Source organism: Ruditapes philippinarum, unplaced genomic scaffold, assembly GCF_026571515.1.
Source record: "Ruditapes philippinarum isolate M1 unplaced genomic scaffold, ASM2657151v2 ctg3355_1_1_1_1, whole genome shotgun sequence".
Lineage (NCBI taxonomy): Eukaryota > Metazoa > Mollusca > Bivalvia > Venerida > Veneridae > Ruditapes > Ruditapes philippinarum.
The window spans coordinates 90,343-107,508 of record NW_026852571.1 but is presented as its reverse complement, the minus strand read 5'-3'; the positions used below and the strand labels follow the sequence as shown (position 1 = coordinate 107,508).

The 17,166-nt window shown below is 32.0% G+C and overlaps 1 protein-coding gene across 11 annotated transcripts in view; it reads left to right on the top strand.

Annotated features, from left to right (window-relative positions):
- LOC132717366 (echinoderm microtubule-associated protein-like 2) overlaps positions 1–17,166 on the top strand; it is a 62,501-nt gene that overhangs the window by 23,654 nt on the left and 21,681 nt on the right. For 9 of the 11 annotated variants that reach the window (XM_060700873.1, XM_060700829.1, XM_060700889.1 and 6 more), the window contains 4 exons: positions 3,465–3,617; positions 4,080–4,262; positions 5,452–5,503; positions 15,063–15,110. In XM_060700873.1, coding sequence (XP_060556856.1) covers positions 3,465–3,617; positions 4,080–4,262; positions 5,452–5,503; positions 15,063–15,110 — 436 coding nt within the window. Of the gene's footprint in view, positions 1–3,464; positions 3,618–4,079; positions 4,263–5,451; positions 5,504–14,487; positions 14,503–15,062; positions 15,111–17,166 lie in introns of all 11 variants that reach the window. The other 2 variants (XM_060700841.1, XM_060700867.1) reach the window with 2 other exon arrangements.

The following is a 17,166-nucleotide window of genomic DNA, read 5'->3' as shown; positions in this document are numbered from 1 at the left end:
ACTATTATATTACACAGTGAAAAAAAAATACTTTGGGATTAAATTTCAGTTTAATTTATACAATTTCATTTACTACACTTAACTAATTTTCACAGTGAACTAATAATGAGTTTCTTAATAACAGCCCAGAATTTGCTTTTTAAACTCAATATACACTTGAAGCATTAAATTTCATCTTAAAGCAAGCATATTTTGAAGTTTCTATAGAAATCATGACTTTTTTTCTCTTTTGCATTAGGTTACACTATTGCATGCCTGAATTTTATTTACTAGCAACACAAAGTTTGATTTGTATTATAGGCACTCTTTCTTATGTGTGCTTAATTGCATTAAAAACAAGTTAAAACCCTAGATAGATTTCAATTTTACAAAAAATAACACCAGTTTGTGTGTTTTACTTGTTTTTTTTGTTTTGTTAATACTAGTTTAAATTACTTGATACAAAAAAGCTGTTCTTTGTAGGAAACATATGATATTTTAGTCATGTACACTGATTTTTGTAAATGGTTTTATCCCAGCTTTAATATATATTTTATAAAGCTGATGTTTTGTTGACTGTATACAAGACTAGTTTTATCTTGTGACCACATCTGACTCAAATTTGATAAAAGTAAAATGACTCAGTAGCTAGTTATCAAACTTCAATGCAAGTAAACTTTCAAAATGAAGTGACCTAATTTAACTTATAAATTTTAGTGAATTAAATGAGACTATGTTTCTTGTGCTCCTTATAAGTGGATTCTGATAAAACTGTTTGAAATGCCGTCCAAAGTTCTTGTCTTAATATAAGTATTTTTTAGAAAAAAAAAAATATTTTTGTGAACATTATTTAAAACCAGTAATGTAACACTACTAGATGTATTATTGAATTACTTTCATCAGAATTATTTTTACTCAGTCTTCCTTATCAAGCATGCATTTTAGGTTGAAATTTAATATTTATTTTGTTCTTTTTTTGCATTATTTTGTTTTCAGTTTAAGTTAGATAGTTTTAAAAAGCATGAAATTTAGCTCACAATTAATGATATTGACTTTTTACTTCACACAGATTATGTTTGATTCTTATTTTCAGAACTGTTTATCACATCAACTTAGTGATTGAAAAAGATTACAATTTATCAGCACGGGCAAATCATGTTGCTGACCTGTCAGATAATCAGCACATACACTGTCCAATCATGTTGCTGAATTGTCAGATAATCAGCACATACACTGTCCAATCATGTTGCTGAATTGTCAGATAATCAGCACATACACTGTCCAATCATGTTGCTGAATTGTCATATAATCAGCACATACACTGTCCAATCATGTTGCTGAATTGTCAGATAATCAGCACATACACTGTCCAATCATGTTGCTGACCTGTCATATAATCAGCATATACACTGTCCAATCATGTTGCTGAATTGTTCTATAATCAGCACATACACTGTCCAATCATGTTGCTGACCTGTCATATAATCAGCATATACACTGTCCAATCATGTTGCTGACCTGTCATATAATCAGCATATACACTGTCCAATCATGTTGCTGAATTGTCAGATAATCAGCACATACACTGTCCAATCATGTTGCTGACCTGTCATATAATCAGCATATACACTGTCCAATCATGTTGCTGAATTGTCAGATAATCAGCACATACACTGTCCAATCATGTTGCTGATCTGTCATATAATCAGCATATACACTGTCCAATCATGTTGCTGAATTGTTCTATAATCAGCACATACACTGTCCAATCATGTTGCTGACCTGTCAGATAATCAGCACATATACTGTCCAATCATGTTGCTGAATTGTTCTATAATCAGCACATACACTGTCCAATCATGTTGCTGAATTGTCAGATAATCAGCACATACACTGTCCAATCATGTTGCTGAATTGTTATATAATCAGCATATACACTGTCCAATCATGTTGCTGAATTGTCAGATAATCAGCACATACACTGTCCAATCATGTTGCTGAATTGTCAGATAATCAGCACATACACTGTCCAATCATGTTGCTGAATTGTCAGATAATCAGCACATACACTGTCCAATCATGTTGCTGACCTGTCATATAATCAGCACATTCACTGTCCAATCATGTTGCTGAATTGTCAGATAATCAGCACATACACTGTCCAATCATGTTGCTGACCTGTCATATAATCAGCACATACACTGTCCAATCATGTTGCTGAATTGTTATATAATCAGCATATACACTGTCCAATCATGTTGCTGACCTGTCATATAATCAGCACATACACTGTCCAATCATGTTGCTGAATTGTTATAGCGTCAGCATATACACTGTCCAATCATGTTGCTGAATTGTTATAGCGTCAGCACATACACTGTCCAATCAAGTTGCTGAATTGTTATAGCGTCAGCATATACACTGTCCAATCAAGTTGCTGAATTGTTTTAGCGTCAGCATATACACTGTCCAATCAAGTTGCTGAATTGTTTTAGCGTCAGCATATACACTGTCCAATCAAGTTGCTGAATTGTTATAGCGTCAGCACTGTCCAATCAAGTTGCTGAATTGTTATAGCGTCAGCACTGTCCAATCAAGTTGCTGAATTGTTTTAGCGTCAGCATATACACCGTCCAATCAAGTTGCTGAATTGTTATAGCGTCAGCACTGTCCAATCAAGTTGTTGAGTCATGTTCTCACTTATCAGCACTATAATAAACACCATAGATTTTCACATAGGTAGATTCACATAGATTTCTTTTATCAGTTCATAGACTGAGACTTATTGGTCAACAATATTTTGAAATTATGAGCATTTTAATTTGCATCAGCTACACTTTATCAACAAATTGTCTTGATTTTTTCACCAAAAATTTGCCTTATTTGAGCAGTGCTGAAATTTTATTAGCATTTTATACATTTTTATTTTTGCATGCTGGACAAGAGGAAAATTATTAATATATTGTATATTGTTTATTTGTTGATGAATTTGTTTTTCTTTATGTTTTGCTGACATTGCTTTTATAGTAAAGAATTTAAAACAGGTAATTTTATTTTTTGGAATGTTTATTAACTAACAGTTACAGTTTATAGGCCATGTCACATTCAAGATGTATTTTTTAGTAAAAATTTGGAACATATCCTAATCTAAGTTTTTGTAAATCATTTCCCCTGTAAGAGTTCTGAATTTGTTAAATACATCATATATAAAATCAATTTAAAATGTGACAGAGATATCAGCTTTAAAGAACAGATAAACCTGCATTCCTATTTAAATAAGGCAGAAAGGGTAATCTCCCTTAGCCAAATTATTTCCTAGGTATGTATAATATTATAGGAAAAATATAAAAATTTCAGCTGAATATGTTTTAACAATTTTTTTTATTCTTCTTTATAGATATACTTTGATTGCTACATTTCAATTTGGATTTAAATTCTAACATGATTTTTACATATTCTAACATATTTTTGTTTACCTACAACAGATGGGTTGCTGAGCCAGGATCAGGAAGAGCTGTCTGAACGAGTCGCTCACCTAGAGAAACGTGTGCGTGAACAAGAAAATGAGATTGTATGCCTCAAAGGTGCACTGGCCGATGTTACCCGGCGTCTTGGACAGATGGAGACTCTTTCAAAATGTAAGATAAATATGTTTTGTTTGAAATTTCAAATATGTGAAATATTACATGTTTTTAACCTTTTCCTATCTCATTATTATCATTCTTTGCTTAATTTGTGTAATAGACTTGTTGTTCTTCTAAATGATAGCATTTATTGTTAAAACAATCTCAGGAGTTTTCAAGTTAGGATAGAAAATTAGATAGAATTTAGTCAGAAAACATACCTACATGTATACCGGCATGCCTTGTTTTAGGCCAGCTGTTCTAACCTAAAGTACTAAAAGTTGATATTTCTAAAAGAAACTCTCAGTATGATTTTGTGTATATTAACTCACTTTAGCAAGTTTACTTCTTTACAAAGAATCGATTTCTGACAGAAATACAAGTTGAAAAGAAATTGTTCAACCTAATTTTTTTTTTAAATTTTAGCTAAGTAAACATTTCTTTTAAAAAAGTTATGTTTGTTATTTTATCTACCAGCACAAAACAGTATTTTGCCATCTAGACCATTTAAAACACCAGCCCCTAGGAGAACAGAAAGACCAAAATCACAGGTGATAGAAAGCTCAAACTTTACACCTCGTTCCAGCGCTCCTAATTCAGCCAGACAGACACCCAGGGGAGCATCAGCGAATACAATGAAAAAATGGGGATCAACAGAAGGTACAAAGTTAATATTTTACAGTATAATTAGGAATAAATTCCTCAAATATACTTATCAATTTTAAATGCATATTTTAACTCGTTCCATGCTAAATATTTTAAATGTTCTTGTCCATCTTTCAGTCTCAGCTAAACCATTTTGAAGTGAAATTTTCAAAATATCATGAGTGAATAGTGAACAATGCAGACCATGATCATATGGTACAGATATGCAGACTGAACATGGTCAGCACTGGTTTGTTGTATGGGCAGGCTAACAATTAATACATAATTATAGCTATTAAGTGTTGTAATATGACAACTGGGAAGGGTGTAATAAACTAAAATTTCTAAATGAAAACAGTCCATAAAATATATTTAGTGTTGAATCCATTTCATAATAAGAGACATTTTTTTGCTTAATTATGTAGTTCTAACAAGTTGGGCATCAAATGTTGTCTTGGTTAGGTTCTGGTTATTTAAATGGATCCAAAACATAAAAAAGAAACACCATGTAGCAGTTCTACTTAATATTATTCTTTAGATAAAAACACCTGTTATATCACATCACATATGTTTACACATAAGTCATGTCCATTCCACTTGGTAAACTGAACTCCACTCCAATACTCCAATAAATTACAAGGTGAGTTACAAGGTGACCAGTGTATGGCACTGTCCACAATAATAACAAACACCTGCAAAACTCTCAATCGCCTCTTCACACTGTGACTATCAGTAAAACTCAATACATTTGTACAATCAATCCATTTTACAATACACCAAACTTATGAAACATGTAAACCAAAATAAAACAACCAGAAGATGTAAAACATATCTACCCTCCAAAAACTTAAACTAAACTCAGCTTAGGCGGAAACGATGCCTCGACCAATGAAAATCAAGAATTAAAAATAAAACAATTAAGAATGAGGCTAAAAACTAATATATTTACCAAACACAGAATAACCCTGATAAAACTCGAACCTGTCACATAAAATTATGAGCTTGTATGTCAGTATCAAACAACAGGTTGAGCAGGCAATGGTAGAGTCATGCAAGACTTCTGCTGATAAACATGGCTTTATACTGATGACAAAATGACTGTACTGTTGCCCAACAGGAAAAGTGATCCAGTTATTGCTACAATACTATAGAACCAATATTTTAATACATAACTTTTGAGTTAAATATTAATTCTGAATTTCAGATACTCAGAAAACACCTAGACCACATAGTAGCTCACAACTTACCCAGTCCAAGTAAGTAGTTTTTACATACAACAGCCCTTAATAAACTAGTTGGTGATATAAATTTATATTCATATTCATGTGCGTGAACAAAACATATGTTGATGTGCATGCAACATGCATGCTTTAATAGTACAATGAAATCAAATATTGTTTGTTTCATTTTTTTACACAGTTCAAGTCATAAACCTTGTAAATCTTAATTTTAAGAGAATTGAAACCAGTCTGTGAATAGAGCTCTATGATTGGGTAATTTGAAATTGTGCATACCGGTAGCATAGAAAGGACAAATCAGTTTCAAGCACTTCTGACTGGTTCCAAATCTCAAGTTTTATATAGGATTTGTTTAGTGAATTTAACTTGAAATTAGAATGACCATTGGCGATGATATAAATCTACCAAATTATTATTATCTAACTGTTATAATCAATATTATAATTTTCATTCATATTTACAGTCATTTTTTGTTGTCATTTTCATCATAGTTATAAAAAAGGAGAAATGTTAACATAGGATGAAGGCCTGTAAGGTTATTACGTTGTTGTAACAGCACTAAAAACATGTTCACCAGTATAAGTCATTGTTGTCCTGTACAGTTTTGTTGTATCAACCTATATATACATTATACAGTTACGTTGTTGATGAAATGTAATATTTACTATAATTGTCAAACAAGAAAAAAACCAGACATGTTTAATTTTGGACATCACATTTCCTTTTTTGTAATTAAAAAAGGTGAGCTTTTAATTGCAAGTTTGACTGTTAGCCTTGTATTTCTATATATGTATGTAATCTATGCTTAATCAGGGTCAATCTGCCTGTTAAGGCACTAAATGCAGCTTTCACTGTAGAGTATGGACTTGGACATGTCACCAGTCATGCCCTTAAAGAGTTGATTTTGAAGCTCAAACCTCTGTGTAAATTCCACAGCATATTATCCACTCTACAGCAGCCAATGTGCACCTAAACATAAATAAATAATTAAATAGTGTCAATAATGAAGGAGGGTAGACCTGAAATGAGCTGTTTGTGCCAGAAAAGTGTGCTGCCATTGAAGCCACCTGTTTGTACTAGGTGCTCACGCACCCTTGTACCTTTCCTTGTCATCCCTGCCGCAATTTTAGGGCCACTCCAGTCAGGACTTGAAGCTTAACTCCACAGCGACGAAGGGGTAGTTTGGTCTCCGATATCTACCCTATACATACAAAAATAATGTTCACATCTTAAACAGTCAATGTGTTATTGGTGAAAAATTCAGCCAAACTGCAAATCTTCTGCCAATGCCCTGTGCCTTCTCTACAATGTACCAAAGGGAAGAGATCTGAGACACAACTATCATTTATGTATTGTAATGATATCAAGGGAGGTAACTTCTTTTTCAGTAAATTATCTACTCCTACAGAGTTACCTTCCAATAGAGTGTTTTAAAATGTGACAGCAAAGAAGGTTGAAGGTTATATAAGAAGTTACACTGTTTTTATGAAAACACTTGACTATGGAAAAAAAAGAAACATGGCTTATGTTGTTGTTGTTGTTTTTGTTATAAAATTATGACCTGCAGAAAAAGGTAAATACATGCAAATGCAAAAAATGTGCTTTAGAAAAAGATAAACCTTCTCCTTGAAGTTTGGAAAGTGAAACGAAAAATCACCAAGAAAAAAAATCTATATCTACATGAAAGACGTCTAGTTACTGAATACAATAGGCTTTTTCAAAAGTCTTACAACAGTCATTGCTCTACAGGTTGAAAAAAAGTAAAAAACAAAATTGTTGCAAATTGCCACACACCTACTCAATGAGTACTGGAAAATATTTTACTAGAAATATATTCACTCTTTAAATTATGTTAGACTGGAAGAATGAATGATATGCAGTGTGCTGAATTGAATTGGGAATACAGAAAACAGATACATTTAATTAGAAACTGACAGTTGGACATTTGACAGTGTGAATTATTTATTCATCAATTAGAAAATGTTGATTATTAAATTACTTATTTTCTTATTTTGTCAGTTATATAATTATATTGACTTATGATGCCCAATAATGGCTGCCACTTTTGTCAAGGGAGCTAAATATTGTAAAAATGCGGAACTATCCAGAACCTGAGATCTTAGCTCAATATATTGCTTATTTTGTAATGTTTTTATTGAAATCACTTATAAATTAACACTCCACTAATCTAATTTCAAATTTAGACTTGTTAATTACACCAATTTAGGGGAGTATAAGACAGTATTGTTTATTAAAGTATGTGGTAGGACAGATGCTGCCCTAAAAAGCACTGCCTGTATTGGTAATTGATTTTCTATAGTGTGTTTATTGGAAACAGGTATCAATAGGATGAATAATTGATAGAATATTGAAAATACCACTTACAATTAACAAGTGTATTATCGTTTTGCATATCTGATAGACCTGAAATTATCTTGAAAGATTGGAAATTTTATAATGCATGTCATATTAGTGATGTATTTGCACTTGTGGGATATTTATATTTGTAATGATCTACTGATTGGGAAGATAGATGGCAGAATGTTTGTCTGTTGGCAAAAATAAAGTCAGAGTCAACACAGTAGTTACATATAAAAGAATATCGGATTGATATTTAGGATTTAGTTCTACATACATATGTTAATCATAATATTTATTTCGATAGCCCTTTCTGTAGCAAGTTAATCTGGTTATATGATAATTATTATATTATTAAATATATACTGTGTATGTACTTACTACAAAATTAATTAAAATGCATCATTACATAGACATATTTGATATAACTAAAAATAATGCTCTATTACCATATTTATCCATGTACATTTAATAGCTTACTTTGATTTAAGGCCTTTCCTTCCTTATGATGGGTATAAGTAGATTGCTTTAATTTTTAAGGGGTATTCATCTGTAAAGCTCATTAGAGCTTACATTAATCTGTCTCTATATTACATACTGAAATTGAGCTCTTTTAATTACTACACAAAATATCAATGCTTATGGTCATGCTTTCCTTTTATTATATAATATTACCTGTGGGTTTTTTTCGCAACATCTTTTGGATAATAAATATATCATTGATTAATAGGATGTTGAGACAAGAAATCATTATAAAACAGGATAAATACTACAGGATGCATATGCTGTTCACGTAGTGTGACAGGTTCATATCACATGATATGATCACATGATCAAAAATATTTAAAAATAGCCTCAAGGGCTTTTCTCACATGCACCAGTGTTACAATTACATCTCTTCGCATGAGGAAACAAAGTACAGTTGTAATTACTAATTGATGGAGTAGTGTCAGTGAACAGTTACAGTTTACATGGTTACAAGTGGTATATTTACATACAATACAAGTGAACTGACTAGTGACCATCATTGATTAACTGTGGAATGTGACGTCTATAATCACATTTATAACTGTCGTCTGCTGCAGGTGATTCTGTGTCTGCTTGCTGACCGTCTGCTGAACTGACCATCTGCTTACAAAGTTGAATTTTGCCAAGGAATAAAATTTCAACTTATAAATAAATTCTTGAGAAGTTTTTCAAAAGTTAGCGATAACTTTTTTTTGGGAGGTATTCTGCTGTACTATATTATAGATTTGGATAAAAGATGCCTAGAAATAAGCAGTAAGTGTACATGTTTCCTGAATTACATTTATACAGCTGTTATATAAGAACCATTATTCAATGAGAATGTATATATTATATGTAACAAATGTAATTGATTTGCATGTACAAAGTAACAAACTGTTGTTTTACACATGTGAATCTTCTTTTTCACCAATACACAGCTGTGGTGGAGGTTTCTTATAAAAATGAATCATTTCTGTAGTAATGATTTTGGCATGTACAATATATAAATACCATGTGAAATAGCTGAGGCAGTTGAAAAAGTTCAGGAGTTTAAACCCAGAAGTCTATGTTTTTGTCTATGTCTATGTTAACCATTTGTCACTCACAGCTATATAGTATTATCATTATATGAATAAGTAACAAAGATAGATTAGTTTTGCATCAAGTAATATATTTTGATAGGTAAATATCATATCATTGTGTTCTTTTATCATATAGTTGCAAAAATAACTGATTTTGACAAGAAAGGCGTATCATTCGCAAAAAAAATCATACATTGAACAATAAAATCATTGTATATCTTTAAAGTATGAGGTTAAGTGAAATTTGTTTGACCTTTTAATTGACCTTATAACATATGATTAAACAGGATATGAGTTTGTTGATTTGGGTGTATATTTGTATTTAACTGGTTTTAATCAATTTTCTCTAAATAAAACACACAGAGGTCAAAACTAAAAACTTAAGGTAAAACAAGAAGTTGATGTTGTTTTACCTTGCCTTGCTGATTATTTTAGTTAGCAGCCTTTTATCATTGATGACTGTCTCTAACTCTGTTGTACTTTTATTTATTTATTATCCCCCGCCGAAAAGGCGGCGGGGGATATAGAAATAGTCTCCGTCCGTCCGACCTTCCGTCCGTCCGTCCTTCCGTCCGTCCGTCCCTCCGCCCGCCATTTTGTCCGGAGCATATCTCTAAAAGTATTCGAGTTATCAACTTGAAACTTCATAGGTGGATAGACCTCATTGAGGAGTGCAGTGCACAAGAATGATAACTCTACCTTGCATGATTTTTGAGTTATTGCCCTTTGTTATTTTTCAAAATTGATTTTTGTCCAGAGCATAACTCCAAAAGCCTATGAGATATCAACATGAAACTTCATAGGTGCATAGATCTCACTCAGGAGGTGTGCAGTGCACAAGAATGATAACTCTACCTTTCATAATTTTTGAGTTATTGCCCTTTGTTATTTTTCATACTTAATTTTTCACCTGAGTGGAGCATAGCTCAAAAAGTGTTTGAGATATCAACATGAAATGTCATAGGTAGATAGATCTTATTGAGGAGGAATGTTGTGCGCAAGAATGATAACTCTTCCCTATACAATTTTTGAGTTATTGCCCTTTGTTATTTTTTCATGCTATTTTGTCCAGAGCTTATCTCAAAAAGTATTTGAGGTATCAACTTGAAACTTCAAAGGTGGATGGATCTCATTGAGGAGGAGTGCAGTGCTTAAGAATGATAACTCTACCCTGCATTATTTTTGAGTTATTGCCCTTTGTTATTTTTCAAAATTAAATTTTGTCCAGAGCATAACTCAAAAGGCCTTTGAGATATCATTATGAAACTTCATAGGTGCATAGATCTAAGTCAGGAGGTGTGCAGTGCACAAGAATGATAACTTGACCTTTTATAATTTTTGAGTTATTGCCCTTTGTTATTTTTCATACTTAATTTTTCAATTCAATTTTTTTCTCAAAAAGTATTTTAGGTATCAACTTGAAACTTCATAGGTGGATAGATTTTACTGAGGAGGGATGCAGCACACAAGAATGATTACCTACCCTGCATTATTTTTCAGTTATTGCCCTTTGTTATTTTCAGCCATCAGTATTCACATAGGTTTCAAATCTGTAATCACTATAGCCATCAGTTTTCATTACCAAAAGACCTCTTAAAATGGAATTATTCTGCTCTACTACATATACATTCTTCCAATGAGCAAACACATTCGGCGGGGGATGGCCATGTTGACATGGCTCTTGTTTTACTTTTTTTTTTTTTTTTTTTTTTTTTTTTTTTGTTAAAACAAGTTTGTTTGCCTTATCAGTAGCAATATTACATAAATGAAATTGTATATTCAAAATTTTAATAATGTGTGAATATAAGTGAATAGAATCAAGTATTAATTTAAAAATCACCAAAGAGAATCTGGCATTGAAGTTTGATCTTTATGTAAATAAAAAAAACAGTTGTAACCTGAGTCCGCCGCATGGTAATTAAAGAAAAAAAATAGCCTGGAAAAAATAAACCTACTTTGAAGTTTTATAAAAGTTCTGGTTCATAATTTTCTCTAATCAACTAATGCAGACAGTCTGTATATCAGTGTGTGTCTGGTTTAGCCACTAATTATTCATTCCTGAAAAATGCCATGGCAATATCAAATATGTCAATAAACACCATTGGTTCCCTGATACTAGATGTAGATTTGCAATAACAGCAGTGAAGTATGACGAAATTAGGTCTCTCAGGAACTTAAATATACCATCAATTATACATGCAATACGAGGGCAACAGCACTATACTTCAAAACAAATATAAACTTTCGATTGTTTCTACCTGATGATCATTTTATTGTTGATGTGTGTACCAACCATGACATTCTCTACTGAAGGTTAGAAAATAAAAAAAACAAAAGCCTTTTATGTGCAACATGCTTTTAAATGTACATTTCCAGACACAGAAAAACATCAAACAGGCAATAGAAATCAAAAGTAACATAAAGTAACATTTTTATATCTAATCTGTCATTGGTATTGGCATCAGTGACATAGAACTTAATTTTAATAGGTTTGTTTGAAACTTCATTTTTCACTAGCCACTGAAGATAATTTCACTGGAACCTGCATAAACACTTCAGGTCTTTCCTTATTCAATTTTTTATGGGATATTAACAAAATTATTCTGCTTTTTGAGTGAAAAATTCTGGCATGGTTTACTGAGCATTAAGAGAATATTACTAAGAATACTAAGGCATACTATTCCAGTTAAAACTCAGAAAGTTCTTTTTAAATTTACAATAATGATTTTCTGTTTCATCCAATAGATCATTTGTCATTTTTAAATTGCTTCTTTGCCCTGAACTATAAAGAAATAGATTATAGCACACCTTTTAAGTTTTGTATGTAATATTCATAAGTCTTTTTGTGCCTTTTATCAATGGTATTTTAGCTGAGAGAATATTCTGAACAAGGTTAAAGTAGATTTGCTTTGAATTCATATATGTATAGTCAACCTTTAGAAGGCTTATAGAACGGATAATTTCTCTATGTCTTTTTAGAAATCTATGTGATAAATTCAAAATTTTGTTTGGCATTTAAATACAAAAATGAGTGCAGAGCAGAATATTCAACCTATGAATGAGACAAAAATTGAGAGTGAAAACATGAATAAGGAAAGTTCAAATACTGGTTTCTCAAAGGAAGACAGTAATAAAATGATGGATGAAAACATTGTTAAAGAAACAAAGGATGTAGAAGAAGACGCAAACCCTCAAACAGATCTTGCTGAATCTGATAGTGGACGTCTTTTTCCTGTGAAAGATGAAGCAGCAAGTCAAAATGTTGAGGTAATTGATGTTAAACCAAATGAAGAAGATGTAGAACCAAAAGATGAAAGTGTAACTACTGAAAAACTGAATGAGGCTGTAACAAGTGAAAATCTTGTTTCTGCAGGAGTTGAAGCAGCAAGTCAAGATGTTGAGGTAATTGTTGTTGAAACAAATGACAAGGATGTAGAACCAAAAGATGAAAGTTTTGCTACTGAGAAAGTGAATGAGGATGTAATAGAGGAATCTAATAGTGGTCGTCTTGTTTCTGAAGCAACTAGTAAAAATGTTGAGGAATTTGATGTTGAAACAAATGACAAGGATGTAGAACCAAAGGATGAAAGTGTTACTACTGAAAAACTGAATGAGGCTGTAACAAGCGAAACTCTTTTTTCTGCAGAAGATGAAGCAGCAAGTCAAAATGTTGAGGTTGTTGAAACAAATGACAAGGGTGTAGAACCAAAAGATGAAAGTGTTACTACTGAAAAAGTGAATGAAGATGTAACAGATGAAACAGTGGAGAATTTACAAGTTGATTCAACTGCTGGAACTGTAAGAGCGGAAACAATGGCTAAAGAAAATGCTAATGAAATAGATGATGTAGAACAGGATAAATCAGATGAAAAAAGTGTAGAAATCATTGATGTTGAAAATAATGCTTCCTCTGGAGAGATTGTTGAAGATGTTTTTAATGTAACAAAGGAGAAAGATACAGTTGATGTTGAAGAATTGGGAGAAATAAATGGAAATAACCAGAACAAATCTGATGAAGATGTGGTTGATAATTCAAAAGCACAGATGGATAGCAGTGAATGTAAAGAAGTTGGTGAAATAATGATTACTGGAAATGAAGGACTTGGAAGTAACAGTTTAGGGGAAGAAATAAAAAAGTCAAAGGTAACCAATGATGAGAAAATTAAATCTGATGATAAAAAGACAGCTACTATAACTGGTGAGAAGGTAGAGCAGACTTATAGTGAAAATAAAGATACGGAAATTGAAACATCTAATGAAATTTCTGAAATAACTAGTCAGAATAAGGAAAATGATACCAATGATCAAGATAAGCTCTCGGAAGAATTTAAATCTCAAAAACAGGATGGAGGTATTACAAAAGATGGTGAAAATAAAGAGGAGACCAAAAAAGCGAGCTCACATAAGAGGGGCAAAGAGAATTTGGCTAATGATAATGCAGAAAATATTGGGAAAATGTCACAATTAGAAAAAGAAATAAAAGAACTTGCCATTAAGGAAGGTGTTCATGGTAGAGATGATGCAAAAGCATCAAAACAAAGAAAAAATAACAAGAATAGAGGTATATTTGTTGACTTGCAGAAAGAAATTAAGGGAGTGTATGAAAATAAACACAAGAGAGAAAAAGTGTAGGTTGATGCACTGTTTGTTGTACTTCTGTTAGATCATTAGAATTATTATAATAACTCTTAAAATGTTTCATGTGACAAGGAATTATTATTGTCATTTTGAGCAGGAAGTTTCTGAGGTATTATTTTATTGTCTACTGTTGATTATTTTCAGTTCTTTATTGTTATCCTTGAATTTGGGAAACTTTGTTTGTTTGTTTGTATTAATCTGCTATTAAGTATGAATAGGAAACTGACAAAAAATAATTGTCATTTTGACTACAGTTTAGGAAGGGGCTTTACTGAAGATTTTGTGTTTGATATTAGTACAATATAAATATGAACAGAAAAAATTTCTCAATATTCATCTTGTTCTTATTGGAAATTTGTAGAAAGAATAATTTATGATTTTGAAAGAGTATACCTCATAAGTACATTGTTATTAAAGGAAAAAGACTGAAAGGTATATTCTGTTATAATCAGTGTATAGCTTAGAGACACTCTAATTCATCTTAACAATCATAAATATATTATTTATATCAAATTACAAATTTGTGTATTGTAACATTTAACATGTAATTAAGCTATTCAAGTATGTACCAGAATCTATCCCATTAATAAAAGCTGCATGTATAATAAATTAATTGATGGCTCATAGCAACACTTTCATTACATATTTGTTTACTTCATGCTGTTACCATAGTGATGTGTTGAGTCCTCTATACATGAGCCGCGTCACAACAAAACCAACATAGTGCGTTTGCGACCAGCATGAATCCAGACCAGCCTGCGCATCCGCGCAGACGCAGTCTGATCAGAATCCATGCTGTTCGCTATCAGTTTCTCTACTTGCGATAGAGTTGGTAAGCGAACAGTATGGATCCTGATCAGACTGCGAGGATGCGCAGGCTGGTCTGGATCCATGCTGGTCGCAAACGCACTATGTTGGTTTTGTCATGACGCGGCTCATATGTGTTTTTTTCTGTCATTATTGTATCTTTGTTTAAATATTTTTCTTTCTAGACGTCTTAGTACTTCCCATGGCAGCTTGCATATAAAACCGGCAAAAGGGTAAAAGGCTGGCAGTGCTATCTGTCCATATACTAACATAACCTGATAGGACAACTTAATGACACCAGCAGACATGACTATTTATTATTTATCATAATTTATATTTGCAGTAAATCATCCGCCTTGTGTGTAATATATGAAAATACGCAGAAAATAGAAGAAATTGTCTAAGAAATTGTCAGAAATTTTTATGTTTTTGATGCTTTCTTAAAAGAAAATGTAGAATTTCTTCAATTGGATGAGCTTTGACATAAAGCTGAGTACAGTCAAACCCACAAATAAAGACCAGAAAACTGAGTCATTGTTGATAGGTTGTCTCTCAAAATATGTATGTTTAAGTACACTTATGAAAACTGTCGAACTTGGAAAGGGTTGGGCCATGTAGAGATATGTTTTATATGAATATGGTCTTTGTTTTAAAGTGGTCTTTATATAAGGTTTGACTTTACTGTACAGTTTTATATTGTTCAGATGAAATAGGGAAATATTGGGTGTAAGGAACATGGTGTCATATAGTTTATCTTATACTCTTCAGCTATCAACTGTTAACTGTACTTACTGTTTGAAAGTCCACGCTAACTGTCTTGGATAGCACATAGATGTTTGCTTCAAAGTTAAACATACTCAAGTCTTCCAGAGTTCATGCATCTTATGCAAAATATACATTTACTTTATAACCAGATTTATAGTTTGCTTGGCTTATGAAGCTAGGCTGCTAAATGCTTATGGACATCATGATATGCCTAAGTCACCCCTAAAAAGTCAAGTGTTAGGAAAAATATACAGTATTCAATTTTACCAAAGTCTTCAATGTTGGGTTCTTTTACAAATATTGGCTTCTCATACAAATATTGGCTTCTTTATTGTTGTATTTTCATTTCTGAATTCTTTTAAAATAGCAATCATAGGACAGAGCATAGCCTTTCAGCAGGGTAGATCTATTTTAGTGGATCCTAAATATATTTAAGACAGAGACCTAGCAAAAGTGCCAAGCAATTTCTTTATTAAAATCTGAAATGCATAAGATACTTGAAAGAAAAGATATAGAAGTGGAAAACTCTATAAAAGATAGTAGTGTATATTCTATATTTATCTACATATTATTTCATTATTTCTGTTACTCTATGAGCTATTTAGTGCTAGTTTTCTTAGAAGCCCCTCCCAAATGCCCTTTGACCTTAATTACCATGTTAACAAAATAATACATATTCTAAAAAAATAATACACCTTATATTTTCTTTTTCCTTAAACATACCGTATGAAAACTTTCTGGAATTAATTCACTAAATTTTTCTCATAGATAATGTAGACATTTCAAATTTTATGGTAACTTATCAATAGAAATTCCTAATACTAGTAATAAATGGCCTCAGGATGGTTTAGGTTGCCTATATTTAATACTTTGCCCCTTCTCCAATGTTGGTTCAAATCTCACAAGGGAAGTTGAATTCTTGCACGAGAGGACAGTTTCCACATAGCTTACAATGGATTTTTGTTATATAGGAAGATTTCCAAACTTTCAGAATTTACAATAATAATTTAACCTTAGAGTGACAACAATATCAACATACCTGTGCCGCTTGCACAAAGTCAGATTAGCCCGCTGTTTAAAAAAAAAAACTTTTTCAGTATCACACAGTTGTAAAATTAAGAATTGTAAAGTTTATACTGAGATTCTGTTTCTCTAATATGTTAACAAGTCTTACATGCCTAAATGTCTAACAGATACTATAAATTGAGGAGGGTAAGGTCAGTGGATATCCGATGGGTACCACCTATAAATCCCTAGTAAGTGTGAGGCATGCTTAAACTTACCTTCAAATTTAACTGCCTACTGTAATTCAACTTTTTTTTCTCCTCCATTTTGAAATTTGGTTCCAGGTCTTAGGGTGGTAACAAATTCATTAGGTTGCTTTGCCTTCCCTTTATTGAAATTGAATTATTTGAATGATGCATTTTGGTTTTAGGCTTGAAATGGAAGTGAACAATTCTTATGGTTCAATTTTTTTCTGCTTTTTTGTTTTTATTTAGATTTATGCTTAGGTCATGGTCAATT